At 48.7% G+C, this 17,269-nt stretch overlaps 1 protein-coding gene across 1 annotated transcript; it reads left to right on the plus strand.

Moving 5' to 3' along the window:
* Nucleotides 1-12,170: 12,170 nt before the first annotated feature.
* Nucleotides 12,171-16,131, plus strand: RPL30 (ribosomal protein L30). The gene is made up of 5 exons (XM_082329904.1): nucleotides 12,171-12,233; nucleotides 12,322-12,372; nucleotides 13,343-13,488; nucleotides 14,629-14,759; nucleotides 16,024-16,131. Exons 2-5 carry the CDS (start codon nucleotides 12,352-12,354, stop codon nucleotides 16,071-16,073), a joined length of 348 nt encoding a protein of 115 aa, XP_082186030.1. The 5' UTR covers nucleotides 12,171-12,233; nucleotides 12,322-12,351; the 3' UTR covers nucleotides 16,074-16,131.
* The last annotated feature ends 1,138 nt before the right edge of the window (nucleotides 16,132-17,269 follow it).

The raw sequence follows: 17,269 nt of genomic DNA on the forward strand, positions 1-17,269 counted from the left end.
TATATAAATTGGATTATAAAATACTGCCATGCCACGCACTGCTGGAAACCCTGGAAGCATTCCTCCGCTCTCATCTGAAATGCAAAGAATTCTCTAATATGGAAAAAATAAATCCTCCCAGTAATCTGTTCAATACCTTTATCCCCAAGAAGAATGAACATCATGTGGCAGTCAACATTCCTAGGATGCATTCCAGTTTTGTTTTATTTTTAAATTTGTAATCTTTCTTTTCCCTGCTGTAGACAATTTCAGCTGGAGAAACAATGAAAAGCACAGTGAATTTAAGTGGGCCACTGCTACAGTATTTTTCCCTTTGCCTTCTTTCTTTCTTTTTGGAAAAGCCTCACATTTTTGTGAGTTACACATCAATGGAAGAAAATTAAATACATTTTTTTTCCATTAACACATTTAGAGAAGCTTCTCTGAAATTACCCTCTCTTATAAAACTAAATTAGAAAATAACTAACATATCTGGCTGGTAACAGCCAAATTAATGGAAATCTTTCAGCCGTAACTACAAACTGCACTTTCCCATTACCATGACATTAGTTTATGTACTTAGTACATTTCATACCCTAACATGAACAAACCTTTAGATAGAATTCCTTAAATACTCAGAATAAATTGCTTCAGTTGTTTCCCTGAGCCCTTCAGTGTTCCTGTGCAAACATCTTCCAGCAGAGGATGCAAAGGCAGAGGAATTTGGTACATTGACCAGGTGAAGAAGACAGCAGGTGCAGTATGAAGAGATTTCTGCTGATATTTTCAGCAGGGATGCTGCAGCCAGAGTAACAGCAACAGATGATATTATAACTCAAGAATACAGGAAAGAAATGCAGTAAAATGAAAGGCAAACAACTTTTAAGTATCTGTCTTCAGGATGTATCTTCCTGGAGAGGCCAGTAGCTCTAACTGCAGCATGCAGGTTCTTACACAAGTGTTTCCAAACCTCCCTGGGAGCAAAGAGCTAAATATGATGAATATGGAAACAAAGTTTTATTTAACTGCCACTGAATAGCAAGGATATTCTTATGGAGCATCCTACAAATACGCCTGGCACCCAAAATTAATCCTCTGTGACTTGAGCCGAGTCAAACTCACAAGAGTACTGCCGGCGCTCTGAACTGCGCTGGGGTGGATGTACAGATTTTGTAAGAAAAAGGAAGGGCGGTGGGGTCGGTATTGCTAGTTGACTGTTCTTCTAAGGCGGGGGGGGGGGGGGGGGGGGGGCGGCACAGGATTGACAAGGTTCGATACAACAGCACCCATCCGTAAATCAAAACAAAGTCTGCGGGGAGGAAGGGAAGCTCGCGACCGATTCATTTACAAGAAGCAGCCGTTTACCAAGACATCGTTCACGAGGGGCAGCTCCACCGGCAGCGCGGACAGAAGCAGAAGCCGGGACGGCCCCGCCGGCCCCCGGCCCCCGCGGGCTTTCCGCGGGCCGCCCCCCGCCGCGCCGGCCCGGGGACGGGGCCGCCCCGCGGGGCAGCGCGGCGGCTCCCGACAACGCGGCTTCCCGCCCTCAGCGAGCCCCGCGGGCCGGCCCCCGCCGCCCCCGGGCCCGCTCACCCCGCGGGCCGCCCCCCGCCCGCCGGCCCCCGGCCCCGCTCACCCCGCGGGCCGCCCCCCGCCCGCCGCCCCGGCCCCGCTCACCCCGCGGGCCGCCCCCCGCCCGCCGCCCCGGGCCCCGCTCACCCCGCGGGCCGCCCCCCGCCCGCCGCCCCGGCCCCGCTCACCCCACGGTGGCCGCGGCCCGGCGGCGGCGGGCGGCGGCTCCTGGGGGCGGCCGCGGGCGCTGCTGGAGCAGCCCATGGCGGGGCGCGGCGGCCGGCGCGGCGGCCCCTTCCCGGCTGCCCGGGCCGGGCCGGGGTGAGGTGAGGTGAGGAGGGGCTGGAGGTGCCGCACCGAGCGAGGGAGCCGGGGGCGCGGCGGGGGTGGCCCTGGCCGCGGTGCCTCCCAGCGCTCCCCCCGGGCGGCGGGGCTGCCCCGCTCCCCCCCCGCCCGCCCTCTTCATCCCCGACCTTGAGGCGTTGTCCTGTGCTGTCTGCCGCGGCCGCGAGGTCTAAGTGGCAGCAGCCGCGAAGGGGACCGCAGGTCTGTGCGGCAGCAGCTGAACTTAATCCTGGGTGCGTGTGCCCCTAGGTAAAGCTCGCGAGCAAACGTCAAGCCAGGGCAGCATCGAGTGGAGGGAGACCCATGCGGCGGGTAAGAGGGTCCAGGGTCTGGGCAGGGATACGAGACCGACTTGAGGCCATGCTGATGTTTGAGGGTCCGTCAAGTGGTTGTGCTTGTGAACGTGAGATGAGGGTGTGGGGTTTCTGTAGGGAACCCCAGGCCGGACCAGCGGGCGACGAGCAGCAGGACCGGGCTGTCCGTGCTTACGCTGGATGTGGTTTATGTTGGTGCTGCTAAACGCAGCGCTCTGCCTTAGCGTCCCGGGTGCGTGTGCTTGTACGCGCACGCAGCGGGCTCAGCCTCGCTGCTGGCCCTGCCTGCAAACGGGAGCAGCAGCAGATGCATCCGCGGGGCTGGGATGGGGAGGCCTCTGAGGTCTCAGCAGCCGGGAGGCAAGGAGGAGTCCCCAGGTTGCAAAGTCCTCTGGATTCAGCAGCCACCTGTAACATCCTTACCATCAGCCTTAAAGGTAAAATAAAGATAATATGATTTTTATATTTGCATATAGGCAAATCGGCAGATGTCCAGGGAAGTCCAGGTGACTTAGAAACTTCCCAAAGAGTAAGAATGAAGAATGTTTGCCATATATTTGCTTGCATAAGCAGGTCCAGTGTATTTTATTTGTTGCACCCAAGACATGTTTCATTATGTCCTTCAAATTTAATCACCTATTCTTCTAAATAAACGTTTTTTATCCATCCAGAAGCTTGTCCAGACAAATCATATTGTCCGCGGACACTTGTCCAGGGTTTGTTGATGTCCTGCAGCCAAGGTGGAGGTGCAGCAATAACTCCAGCCCGGCTGCAGGACATATGGAAACCCTGGGCATGTGGTATGGTATGCGTACTAGCACTGTAGCACAAGCATCAAGCTCTGGCACACCTGGGAAAGACCGATGCAGATAAGGTATGTATCATATGGATGCACGGTGTACCCTGGAGCCATCAGACTCATGGCATGTGCAATGCACGCTGAGTGCACCCCTGTCACGCTGGGAAATGGCCTGGAAAGCATACGAGGAGCAGCACAGGAGGGAGTACACCACGTAAGCCTAAACACATTAACTTCTGCTTCCTCAGCTTGAGTTCATTTTTAGGACACTTTTTAAAAATAATAGAAAAAACTGTAGGCTGTATAGATTTCTCTGTGGCTGTATATAAGGTTTCTACCAGACACTAGCCAGTGAAATGATGGTAACTTTAGCATGAGCAAAGCATGCTGCTGTGTAAGCACAAAAGCAGAAGTGCAACGAAGGGCTTAGCAACTTAAAAGTTAATTTCAGAAATATCTAACGTTCATGCTGCTGGCGTGAAATCCCGACAGCGCTGTGCTGGGAGCTCGGCTGGTTCCCTACACGGCACCCGTGGGTTCCCTGTACAGCACAGATGCGGGTGCCTCAGCGTCAGAGGTGGATGTGCGTGTGAAGGCACCCAGGCACACCCCTATCGCCTACCAGCTGGGGTGGGCTCTGCTGCCACAGGTCGGAAAGTAGAAGTGTCTGTGCTTGCAAAGGAGTCCTGACAGCTGAGGAGGCTGCCGGCAGACAGCACACATGCAAGGGAGGGATGGCAAACGTGTTTGATATCCCACCTTTCTTCTGCGATGTTCTTTCAGAGAACAAAGCAAGGAGGCTGGGCCACCAGGACAGACCCATCGAACACTGGGCACTCAGGAAAATAAAAACGGGAAAGCTACATTCAGTTCCTTCTCTTGCCTGCGGAGCTTCGTACCTGCTTCCCTCTGTGTCCTAACCAAAGGGCAGGTTGTGCAGAGTGCACCTACCATCCATCTTACTGAAACAGTGCAGAAAGGAATTCAAGATTCACGAGGCCCGAGAGAGGGCACGTGCGTAGGCATGTATCGGCAGCCAAGGGCGCTCACGGGGAGGGCCAGGGCTGCTCTGTACTTCACGTTCTTTAAACAGGCCTTGGATAAAGTACAGAAATAGAAATGAGAACCCAAGGGCCATTTGGCAGGTAACTCCCAGAATCGCTAAATAACAATTTCATGGTCTTCTTCCCTCCTCCCACAAGTAAAGGAGAAGTTGCCTCTTTTCAGCAGGAAGACTGGAGACAACAGAGCTGGTGCTGGAGCTGGACATAGGTCGGGCCATGGCAAGACAAGGCACCTCAGTGTATCAGCTGTATCGCCACGTACCAGGTCAGGCTTGGACAACGTGTGCCCTTTGCAGATCATTCAGCACAAACACATTCCCGCGGGATAATGTGCTGCTCTGCAGCTGCCTCTGTGCCGCTGTCCTGCCTTGCTGGGAGCACCGAGATGCTCGCCCCTGCACCAAAAGCGGTAACTCCATGGGTTTCCCATCGAGGCTCGTTTACACACGCTGATGTAGATCAGGAGTTCACCGTGCAAATGCGAACTGGTGCATGCTTCTTCAAGCCTCTGTATGTCTGAGCAAATGCCACTGAGGCCAAGATAGGGCTGGGGCTGATGCCAGTGAGGCTCAAACTTTTTATTTCTGCTTTCTAGATAGTGAGTATCACTGTGTGAGCATGCTCACCTGTTGGCCAGGGTAAGTGGTAGTGACATGCACTTTCCAGTGAAGAGGCAGGGTGAGGAGCTTTGGAAATAGGAGTCTCAGGGTTGGGGAAGTGAGAGATAAGCCTGAGACTGAAAATGAGGTGAGGTTCCTGGGTGCGACAGGCGGTGGGCGAAGGCAGGGGCAGGGAGTGAGAGGGTATGGGGGCAGGGGCCGTGGTGGTGCCACTCACAAGCTGTGCCCCGTGCTTGTACGGAGTCCCAAAAAAATGACTGCAAGTGATCCAGCGGCCGCAGCGTGATGTTGGCAGATTAAAATCCTTGGTAGCTTTCCTGTCCCTTCCCTGGGCAGGGCACCTCTCCACAGACTCCCTGCCTTCCCTAACCTGAACCACCCTGGTACTGCCCCAATGAAGGCAGTACCAAAGTAGCTAAAAATAGCCTTTAAAAACAAGCTAACTAAACAATCATCTTGAATTAGTTATTTTTACAAAGGAAAACTATTTTATTCAGCAATATAAATTGGGAAATTAAAATAAGATGTAAACTGGGAGTGTTCAGGGATAGCTCTATCTCCAGAGGTAAAGCAACAAATACCTATGTCCTCATACACAAACAGAAATACACTTCCAAAAGCAAACTTAGTAAAGGTTTCTCTAAGATCCTGGCAATTTTTAAGTTCCCCAGGCCAGTACTACATGATCAAACTTGTTTCACTCATTCCAGAGCTCACTTGCTGTTAATAATTTTGAATATTTTAGATATGATTCCTACTGCAGCTATTAAATCTATATCCACTTTCTGATAGACACAAATTCTAGGACTTTACAAATCACAGTAGACTTTTCAAAACATTGTATTAAGCATGAGTTTTCTTTTTTAAACTGTGACTCCTTTTCTCAACTCTTTGGCTGTTCGGTACAGAAAGACCAGTACTGACCAGGCAATAAAATATCCTGAATTGTTTATCGTGGCAGATAATTCAGGCCAAATGTTCCACTGATGCAAATTTGTGTAGCTCCACTGAAGGCTGCTCTGTGATGCTGATTTATGAACTGCAGAGAACTGCCTTCTGAAACTGCTGTTTTCGTTTTGCCTGGGATGGCAATGACCTTGAAACTTAGCTCCTAGGACATACCTTGTAATTTCCTGGAAAGGAGGGAATCTGAAGATCTTCTTATCAGACTAATTACTAACTTTAGAAATCTGTGCCTGTGGATTTCTGCACAATTTGGCCCTTAGAAAGTGCAAGTATCTTGTTGTACTGGCACTGTATTTAAGCTGGCTACACATACAGGTATACAAATGTATGTGTTTATGTATGTATATATTTATATATGTGCATACACACATACTACTTAGCATCCTTTTACCGATTGAAAATGTGTCCAAGGTGTGCAGATATCCAGGTATTCTCAATAGACAGTATTTAACCTCAAGATTTGCCCTGTTCCCTAATGAGATAACCTTTCTGCACTTGGCCCGTTTTCCTCTACACCTCTTTTCTTTCCTTCTTTCCTTCCTTCTTCATAGTAAAGTCGCTGGAAGCGTGGCCGAGGAGAGGTTTGCAGCCGGATCCAGTGGACCTGTGCATTACTGGGACTCCAAATTCCCAGTGATCTGAAACAAAGAGCTGCATTTGTCTGCCTGACAATACAGGGGATAGTTTGGTGCATGACCCTGTGAAAATCGGATGAACATGTTTGCATTTGCTGTAAATGCGATGATTATCAGAGAACACAGCCTGTCACTTTTAATAGCCCTGACAAGTGCAAAAGGAGAAAATAATGGCTGCAGGTGTTCACACAACGTTGTGTACTTGTGCAGAGATTTTGACGGGACTGAAAATGTAAGAACAGGACTGTATTTTTGCATGTTTTCATCCTATCAAAATAGTATACTTTGGTCATACTGGTAAAATAAAGATGTAGGTCTAGCTTTTCAAAAGATCAGTCTCCTTTTTTGAATTGAATCTTGTCTTTCAGGGTTAGCGTGTGATCTCTGGCACCTGAAGGACAGATAAAGATAGGCTGCCTCCCCCTTGCAGTGGCATTAGCAGAGGTCACAACTGGAAAGCCGCCCCCAGTCCCATCACACAACATCTCCTGGTTCTTTGCTGGTAACGGCTCAGTACCTGTTCTCATCTCAGGACCTGTTATCATCTCAGCAGCTCGGACAAGGAGCAAGTCCTGAGCTCTACCCATTGCCTGCTGATGCTCAGGGAAGGGGGGTAAGCAGGGCTACAGCTTCAGACGTTCCTCTGCCTCCCCGGCTGTCAGGGTAATCCCCGCTTTCTCTCAGGGTCAGCGGTGCTGCCGCTTCAGCTTTATAAAGATCTCAGAAGTTCAGAGAATTTAACAGAATGATCCATCCCGGGCTGTGCCATAGGATGTCCATGTACTGCTCATTTTTTAGACTTCAGTATTATTTTTTCTCTTTCTTCTTTTCTCTTTCTCTTCTTTTTTCCAGCCTTTGCTCTCAGTTAACTATACACCGTCTACAACAGCATACATAATTAGCACACATACCTTTTTTTCTTAGTGCCTCATTTTACTGTCATCAGATTACATGTCATTTTTCGATGAGCAATGAGACCGCCCTATTAGCGAGCTGACAGTATTATTACCATTGCATTTTGGGGGGGCAATGTTTGGGGTTCCATAACATGGAGAAAAAGTTGCTTTGGGATCTCTCTGCAGAAACACGTGTGCCTGTGCTGTGCAGACAGGCCCGCATCTGCAGTACGCCCAGTGCTTAGTCCTTGCAGCTGAACTGCTGCAAGAGACCCCATGGGTGATCCTGGCCAGCCCCAGCTGTGGAGGAAAACACATGAACTTGCTTGTCTGTCCTCAGGTATGAATATAGCCAGCCACCGTGGCTCGCGCTGTCGTTTGCCGATACACTGGCGTCGGCGTCAGTGCTACCGCGGGAGCTCCCTGCCTGGCCCTTTCGTCTCCCGCTCCCTAGCTGCACATTTCCACCCCCAGCAGGACATCCCACCGGCTGTGTTGCTGTGGGATGCATCACCAAATGAAGTACTGACTTGACTTAAAAACAACTCTAAAAAAAAAAAAAAAAGGCTCAGAGTGGGAATTCCTTCACCTGCCATCTCTACTGAAGTCGATGTATCATGAAGTTATGGCCCCAGCTCAAGGATGGCCATTAGACTGTTACTCCAGTCATGACTCAGGGATCTCTGATCACGTGTCCAGACTCAAAGAAAGTAAGGCTTCTTTATGATCGTAGATATTTTCCATCTTCTAGGTCACTTAGAATTTCTCAGATACACTGAGTTGGTTTCATTTTCCTCCAGGCCCAAAATGATGAGGTTGCTCTCCAGTTTCTGGGGTAGGTCAATGCTCCACCAGTGCCTTTTCTCACAGTGCTCTCATTCTCCTGGTTCACACCTCTGACTGGTGCTTTCTTACATAACCTTATCAGCGTTTTTAGGGGGGGAAGGTGGTGAGAGACCTCCTTCCAGACCACTGCTCTCCAGTTTGAATTAAATTTTCTCCCTCTCCGTTGGAAACCCTGCCCCTGCCCTCTCACTAGGCAAGCGCAGAGTAAGGCCAGGGTGGGAGAAGCGGTAAGGGAGGAGGAGTGGCCCTGCTTTCCCCACGTACTCTCCATCCCCTGCATGCTCATCTTCACTGCCAAACTGTGCACCAGCCTGCAGAGCCCCTGAGCCAGAGTAATGCCCGACTCTGCCCGTGAAGGCGTTGATCTCCCGAGCTGAGCGTGGCTGGCGGGGCAGGCAGGAGGGCTGGATGTGGCCACGGTGCCTGCTGTTAGTGCTGGGAGAAGTAATGCTGCTTTTCCCGAGGTTTCCAGCTGCTCCCTGGATCTCTCCATCTTGAGACTTGTTTGTTGGAGATGGAGACGTTGTCTGCTGCTTCCCTCCCTTTCTTTCATTTCTGCTGTATCACGGCCTCATTGTGGAGGGGAGCTCAGTGTCCCCTGCGGAGGGTGCCTGGGTGCCAAGCTCTGCCTGACTTGCCTTCCCCCATGCTTTAATTCTCGAACACCTGCATTGTAAATGCCCATCCACTCCCAGCTGCTGATTTTTAACAAAACAATGGCTGTATAATATTGTTTAAGGAATTTTGGTGGGGCCAAAGCCTTTTCTTCCTTCTAGTGTTGCTTTCATCTGAGTTGGACTGGCCCTTTGCCTTTATAAAGGACACTTTATGGACCACAGACCCAGGAGAGGCCTTCACGGCCACAGAAGGGACATCTGGGGGGTGAGAGACATTAGTGCCCATTTCTGCATCTATTTCCCCCCCACAGATCCCTATTCCACCCAGATGTAGGGACAGAATTTGGGGTCCAATGACCAAAGTGTCTGTCAGAAAGTTCTCTAGGAAATGTAGGGTTTTTTTAAACACACATCACTGGAGAGAACTAGTTTCATAAACTCTTAAGGGAAGGATTGCATGCTCTCCTAATTTGAGTAGAGGTTGCAAGGGTACCCTTGAAAACAGCTCCCTCTTCCGGAGCCGTGCGCGGCTCCCACATTTGGCAAGGTAACAAAACATGGCATAGCCGAAAGGAATCGCACCAAGGGCTTCCTGAGGCCCACTGAGCTTTATATTCTCTTGCCAGTAATTTCAACAAGCGAGAAGAGATGAATGTTTCACCTGACCACAACCAACCAGGTGAAAGTTTAAAGAATTAAAATCAGAGTCACAATTTGACTGTAGGAATAACAGCAATGCACCTGAGTGCTGGGGCACGGAGAGGAAGAAGAAAAGAATGAGATGTAGAATGGAGTTTACTTTTCAGCTGCCAAAGAAAGTAAAAGTTTGAAGTACACTTGAAAACTGATTTAATTATGCTCTGTAAAGGGCCAAAACTTATTTTGTTTCAGTAAGTGAATTTGGGCTATAGAGACACATCAAAATGCAACATTTTTATATTATTATTTATATAGTATATTATTATTTATATACTATAGAAATCTAGAAATTATTCCCAGAGGACTTCACAATTAGAGATAGACCAATCTCTGAGTTTCACCTGGGATATTTAAACTCCGCTTAAGTTTGGTGATATTTTTACTAACATACCTTTATCTCATCTTTATCTCAGTGTTAGCAGTTTAGATCTCAATCTAGGTGCTCAAGTTGATCTGTCAAAACCTAAGGGTGTTACCCAGTGTCTACACAGAAAAAGTGGTTGGGATGCTGGTGTGCATTTTGATCAAAGGCTGCGTGTCACTGAGAAGGTTAACCTGTTATAAATATTTGGGTAAGGTGTGTGATCATATACCAGAAAAAAGTCAGCATGGAGGCAGCCATACCAGTAGAAAGGCGTAACAGTATATTGCTATAAATTATTTCCCTTATTTGAAATAAGCTCTGTTAATATAAGCATACTAGAATAACTGAATACAATGTGCTTTGGCTTGGCTTTTTAGGTTCTTGCTACATATCCCATATTGGCAAAGGCATCAGACTTCCTAAAGCCAACAAGCACAATGCTCTCCATGCTTGTGCCAACCCAGGCAAGTCTAGAAAAGCTTTTATGCTAGCTTTGTAATTTCATAAGAGAATGTATACACCGGTATACATTTCTGGTGCAGTGTGTCCTAAGAGCCTGAAGCCATACCAGTAGAAGACTTGCTGTCCTGTGGGTGGATCCCCAGGCCTCCTCCTGGGGGGGTGTCACAGGGGAACCCCCCAAACTCACACCCCGAGCACCCACATTGCTCATCCCCGCAATGCCCAGGCAGGCGCCAGCTGACCTGGTGCCCGCTGCTCCTCCCTGCACCAACCCGGGGTGTCTGTCCTAGGCCAGACACCACCGAGGGATCAGCCACAACCCTTCTTAGCCTCAAACTGAGAACCTCATGTCACAGGCATGTTCATAGCTAGTGCGTGTGTGTTTAGCAACCTAATTTTCAAGCTGATGGTTTCCAGAGCCCACGGGGGGCAGGAGGAGGTTTCCCTGTGCCGTGACTCCAGCACAGCAGAGGGCTGAGCTGCCCTCGCACAGGCCAAGGCCACCGCACAGCTCCGTGGGACAGAACTGCCATCGCCCCCAGCAAACCCGCGGGCTTTGCTAAGGGAGCCCAGAACTGAACCCACTAACGCAGCCTCAGGCCCAGAGCTATTCCCAAGCTCAGTGGCATGCTTAATGCTTGAAATCCAGGTGTTTGCTCAGCCCGGGGCTGCATCTCACTGGGACAGTGTATTTATGGCAGCAGTGCAGAATTTATAGGCTGGATCGTTGGGCCGGGGCCAGCTGCATGAGGTTCAACAAGGCTCAGTGCTGGGTCCTGCACTTGGGTCACAACAACCCCATGCAGTGCTACAGGCTGGGGGAGGAGTGGCTGGAGAGCTGCCTGGCGGAAAAGGACCTGGGAGCGTTGGTCGACAGCCGCCTGAACATGAGCCAGCAGTGTGCCCAGGTGGCCAAGAAGGCCAACGGCATCCTGGCTTGTATCAGGAATAGTGTGGCCAGCAGGACCAGGGAGGTGATCGTGCCCCTGTACTCGGCACTGGTGAGGCCGCACCTCGAGTACTGTGTTCAGTTTTGGGCCCCTCACTACCAGAAGGACATGGAGGTGCTGGAGCGTGTCCAGAGGAGGGCAACGAAGCTGGTGAAGGGTCTGGAGCACAAGTCTTATGAGGAGCGGCTGAGGGAACTGGGGTTGTTTAGTCTGGAGAAGAGGAGGCTGAGGGGAGACCTGATTGCTCTCTCCAACTGCCTGAAAGGAGGCTGTAGCGAGGTGGGGGTCGGTCTCTTCTCCCAAGTAACAAGCGATAGGATGAGAGGGAACGGCCTCAAGCTGCGCCAGGGGAAGTTTAGGTTGGATTAGGAAAAACTTCTTCACCGAAAGGGCAGTCAGGCACTGGAACAGGCTGCCCAGGGAAGTGGTTGAGTCCCCATCCCTGGAGGTATTTAAAAGACGGGTAGATGTGGTGCTCGAGGACATGGTTTAGTGGTGGACTTGGCAGTGCTAAGTTAAAGGTTGGACTTGATGATCTTAAAGGTCTTTTCCAACCTTAACGATTCTATGATTCTATGAATGAGGGGCAGGCAGCTGCCGCCAGGCCTGGTGAAAGGAAGGCAGTGCTGCTTTATGAAGTGCTCAGCGCTTACAGCAGGGGAACGTGGCGTCAGACCCGCACGTCTGCCTGTTGCTCCAGTGGCTTCTGATGCCGGAGAGATTGATTTCCTCCACACCGTAACTTTCCACATCAGCCCTGTGGCGGCACTGACAGTCCCCACAGGGGACGGGAGGCTCAGGCCCCCTGGGACCCCCCCTGCAAGGGGCTTCCTTGGGCAGCGCCTGAAGTCTCCCGCAAGGCTGTGACGGCGAAAAGGGCGTTTAAAATCGCTCCGTGCCGGAGCGCAGGGGAGGGCGCAGGGAGGCAGGGAGCCGCGGAGGCGAGGAACGGGTGGCCGGGCGCAGGCGCATTGGCAGCCGGAGGGCGGGGCGGGGCGGGGCGGCTGCGCGCGGCTCTCGCGAGAGCTGCGGCGCGGGGATGCGCGATGCCTTGTGGGAGCTCGCTCCTTTCTGGCGGCCCGGCCATCTTGGCGGCGCGTCTCCGGTGAGTGGGGCCGGGCGGGGCGGCGCGGGCGGGCGCGGGGGGCCGCCGCCGGGTGCTAACCGCTCCGCTCTTCGCCCCTGTGTTCCAGTTACCGCCCGACCCGACGCCAGGCAGCAACATGGTGGCCGCGAAGAAGACGGTGAGTGGGAGCGGGCCGCGCCGGCTTCACGTGGCGGCGGCCCGGCCTCCGCCAGCGGCGGGCGCTGCGCGGGACGGGGCGGCGGGGCGGGGCGGGCGGCGCTGCGGTGGGGCAGCGCGGACCCCGACGTGGCCTGTGGCGGGGACCGGGGGCGGCGGGGGGCCCTGGGCGCAGCCGGCGTCGCCTGTCGCGGCCCGAGTCGCCTGTCGCGGCCCTCGGAGCGCGGGCCGTCCCCTCCTCGCACAGGCTGCGGCCGCCTCCCACCGGCTTCTCTGCCCTCGGTTCGCTCCCGTGCGCTCTCCCGGGGCGCTGACAGGGCCCCTGTGCTAGCTGGAGGAGGGGGGAGCTGGTGCTGAGCTCCTAGTGCGGGCGGAGCGCGGCTTTTGCATTTCCTGCCATGTTCTTGCCTTTCTCTTCGAACTCCAGCAGGTCTGGTTTTCTTGTTAGATGGTGGTGGTCGTTCTTGCAAATGCACTTGCCTGTTGGCATGAGCATCACGCTCTCCTGTTGGAGCCTCAGCTCATACTGCGTGTCATTACCTGTTTCTGCGGACCGACATAACGCTGTTAGTACGTGCCTTGGGAGGAGGCATGCTCTAAACCTGGCTTAGATTTGAAAGGCAGAAGTAGTATTTACTTGGACTTGACTAGCTGCGCTTTGATAAAGGCCTGTCAAATACACCCGGATGCTACTGACTAACGTAGATTGCAGCAACAATGCTTTGAGATGTATAAGATGTGTGGGTAAGAGGTATTTTTATGAAGTTGGGAAGACTTAGTGTCAGCAACCCCTTTATCCACAAGCTTTCTCATATTCATATGGTAGGCTGGCTTTTTTATTTCATGTTGCAAATTATAGGGAAAATATTAAAAATTTATTTGTATTTGGAATTTCTTCATTTCCTTATGCTCTCCGCCATTTTGCAAAATGTAAAGTAACATACAATAATGCTTTTCTACATCTTTTTCAGAAAAAGTCCCTAGAGTCCATAAACTCCAGGCTTCAGCTGGTTATGAAAAGTGGTAAATATGTGCTAGGATACAAACAGACTCTGAAAATGATTCGGCAGGGCAAAGCCAAGTTGGTCATCCTAGCCAACAACTGTCCTGCTTTGAGGTAAGCAGATGTATGAAAAAACAGTTCTCTTCAAAACTAAGACAGGTTCTTTGTGCAAATACAGCGTGTACTTCATGCTAATTGCTACAGTGAATCATTAATGCAGAATACTTGCTGGCATAGTCCAGAGTGCTGTGAAATAAAAGTGATGGTTTTTTTGGTGGATGATGATTTCAGGTGTGGATGTGTTGAAATGCTTCCCAACATTTTTCTAGCTTTCTAATTCAAAGAGTTCACAGTAGTGAAGACACTGTAAGCGTTTCACACTGTGATAGCATTTGTTAAAAGTATATGGAGCTGAATTCCTGGGGTTTTTTTCAGAGTAGTGTATTGGAAAATAATTTTATAGGTAGGAAAACTAGCAATTGACACTGATTTAAAATATTTGAACCACACAAAATTTGCTGTCCAAGTAAGTTATAAATTTAGGTTCCTGGCCAGTGAAATTGCTTTTTTGAGAATGAAATCTTTACAAACTTCCTGACATTTTCCCTGTTGAATTTCTGAGCCCTTTCTATCTTGAAGGGATATTGACAGATTCAGGAAACTAAATGCAGAAAATCAAAATTAGATGCTTGAGAAATGGCAGGGCTGTTAGAGTAGGCAGCATGTTAGTGGGGATCCCAAAAGTGCTTGAGGAACAGTATTGATCACTAGAATCTCCTGGTGGAAATCAGAAGAGAAGGGAATATAGATTGATGACTTTTTTTTTTTTTTTTTTTGTAAGAAAATACACTTTCACAGCTAGTGGCAGTCAGATCTCTGTTCAGCATCTGGCCACTAGGTATCAGCATCGATAAGGGTCATTGTTTATGCACTTTGGCTTAGTTCCTGTAACCTCTTGGAAGTCTGAAAGTCCTGAATCGCCTTCTTTCCTGTAGAAATGAGCATGTGTAGGAGCAACCTCAAGGATTTGCACTCTAGAAGTGGGTTTGCTGTTACCTTCAGCATACTTCTGGATAAGGGTTCCTGAACCACAACGCAGTAGTGATGTTGGCTGGCAAGGAACAGATGTGTTTTTCTGGGTGGGACGAAAACTGTGTAAGGTTTAAGGGTGATTGGAGTTAAAGCTGCTCTCGCTGTATTACAGTCAGTCAGAATTGTTTGTCAGTACTGTAACACCTCGTTTTCGAATTTCAGAAAATCGGAGATCGAGTACTACGCTATGCTTGCCAAGACTGGCGTCCATCACTATAGCGGCAACAACATTGAGCTGGGCACAGCGTGCGGAAAATACTACAGAGTGTGCACACTGGCTATCATCGACCCAGGTATGTCTCTCTTACGGGATAGTGACCAAATGGCTATGTATCGGTGGTTCCTCCCCTCACTTGTGAGTAGCAGCACTGAGCAAGCAACGTGCAGGGATGACGACATACTTTGCTGTCCTTTTCTGTCATACTTAACTCTTAATTGTAATTTCCTCTAACCCAGATCCTGTTCTTTTGTGAGTCCTAGGTTCTTAGAACCTGGAATTACTGCTGCTTATGTTTGTGCATAGCTCCCGTTACTGCTAAACCCTGTGAGCGTGCGTTTTGTCTGCCCGTCTGTCTGTAATGAGGTTTCAGTGGCTGGGAGGCAACTTTATGGTACATGTTCCTGAGCCCATCAGCTAGAATATGAGCTGGTGCAACATTCTAAGACAAAGGATTGTGAGTTGTCCTGCTTCCCAGAATGATATATACAAAAACAACCTATATGCAGGTGGATACTAATCCAGGGTTGAAAATTATATTAAACTTAAAACTGTAAATCTGTTTGTAATTACTGTGGTTTGGTAGCACTCTTTGTCCCAGAGAGTCGCTCAGGTTCCTCATATAGACAGCTAATTAGGTGACTTCGCATCCTCTTTCCAAAATCTTGTAAAAGAAGAATCAAACTTTTGTTTTGCTTGTTGACTAAAATGCATACACGCAGATTTAATGTCTCTATAATAACTTTCACCGAATATTCCCCAAGTAACATTGCTTTGAATTTGCTGTTTCTTCAGAAGACTTTATTTAGCTTCTATTCAAATACTAGCTGTAAACTTAATTTTCAAAACGTTAACTTTTATGTTTGATTTTAGACGGGGGGGGGCTAACTGTAAGCTAAGGAACTGCAAGTAAATCTTATCGCTGTGTAACGTAATGCGAATATTCTCGCTGTCCTGATATTTTCGTGATCAGGGGAGGCTAGACATTCGCTATATTAAAACTACGCATTGTGTCCTCCAGGACTAGATTGTTGCTCTAGTACTGGCTTTGTAAATGCTAGTGACAGGTACATAAGTATTGTAAAAATATTGTGTATGGATTAGCAAAATACAGTTACAAGTATTTTTTTATCAAGCCATGAAAATTACTTGTTTTTTTCCTAAACAGACTGTCTTTGTATTGCTTTTAAGTTTTCTATTTGTAGAATCTGTGTGTTGGTTTTGTTTGTTTGTTTGTTTGTTTGTTTGTTTGTTTGTTTGTTTGTTTTAATGTTTTGGCTTATTCCCGAGAACAGATCTTTCTGTGGGTCCTCTTGTAACAATATACTTTTGTTTTACAGGTGACTCTGACATCATTAGAAGCATGCCAGAACAAACCAGTGAGAAGTAAATGCTGTAAAGGTGTTATTTCTACAATAAAACTGGTTACAGATCTGTTTTAAGAAAAATTTGTATTATACTTTTGCTGGTTTTAGGCAACAAATTATATAAACGAAGATTCATTACTACTGCTGTGTTTCCTGTTCTGTTAGAAATAACCTTCCCAGGACAAAACTTACCTGTTTCTTTATCTAGAAGTGGATCTTGAGAGGTAAGTGGAGTAAGACTTGATCACGGCAAGTGTAGTGCCAAATCCCAACATGCTAGGGCTTCTTTATTTTTTGGTTTTGGAGTTCTAATGCAAAAACAATTCGTAACGTGAGGTACAGTAGCAAACTTGGGATAATGGTGGGGGACCCCAAAGGATTTACTTACCTTAAAAAAAATTCACACTATTTTTACCAAATCAATCACACAGTACTAATGCAAATTATCCCCTTTGTCTTCTCATTCCAAGAGAGTATCTGTCTGTCAAATGGCAAATAGGATAGCTGCTAGACATGATGTATAACATCATACTTTCAATAAGATACAAATTAACTTCTCAAAGCTGATTTTAAATTAGTCCTTTTTTTTTTTTTGGATGTGTGTTTTTTTTTGTTTTTGTTTTTTCTTTTTTTAGTTTTTTGAAGATGTTATGTTAGTGACAGATGAGCTGGTGTTCTCAAGTCACTGTTGCTGAAGACATTGGTTTCTTACAGGTTTGTGCCTGTTCTGTGCGAGACCATGACTGCAGCATGTTTCTTATTACTAGTGATTATTAATTGAGGTGCCAGCACTTTGCTGACATGCGGTAAAAGAAACACTTAATGAAAACCAGTATGTACCGGTGTCCTTGCAGAACTTGCGTTCTGTTTGCCAAAGTATGCCAAAGCACAGGGTACCTTTTAAAGCTTGCTGTTACGTATCCATGCGCACTTGTTGGCTTATCTGAGATCACTTCATCTAGTTTTGCTGCAGCTACTGCTTCTGGTATAGAATAGATGAAGTTGATAGTAAAGAGGCAAACCAACGTGTGTCAAATCAAAGGAGGAAGTGCTGGTGTTTCTACCTGCTAAACCCCAGATTTGGATCGGTTCAAGAGAGAGCTTAGATACTGCTGTTAGCGTGAAAGGAAAGCTAGCAGAGGAGCGCTGTTGCTTCCAAGGGGAAGGAGGAAAACTTCAAGGTACTTCAGCTGGCCAGAATGGCTGGAATCAATTTGCT

Source organism: Platalea leucorodia (genome assembly GCF_965183815.1).
Source record: "Platalea leucorodia genome assembly, chromosome: 1".
NCBI lineage: Eukaryota > Metazoa > Chordata > Aves > Pelecaniformes > Threskiornithidae > Platalea > Platalea leucorodia.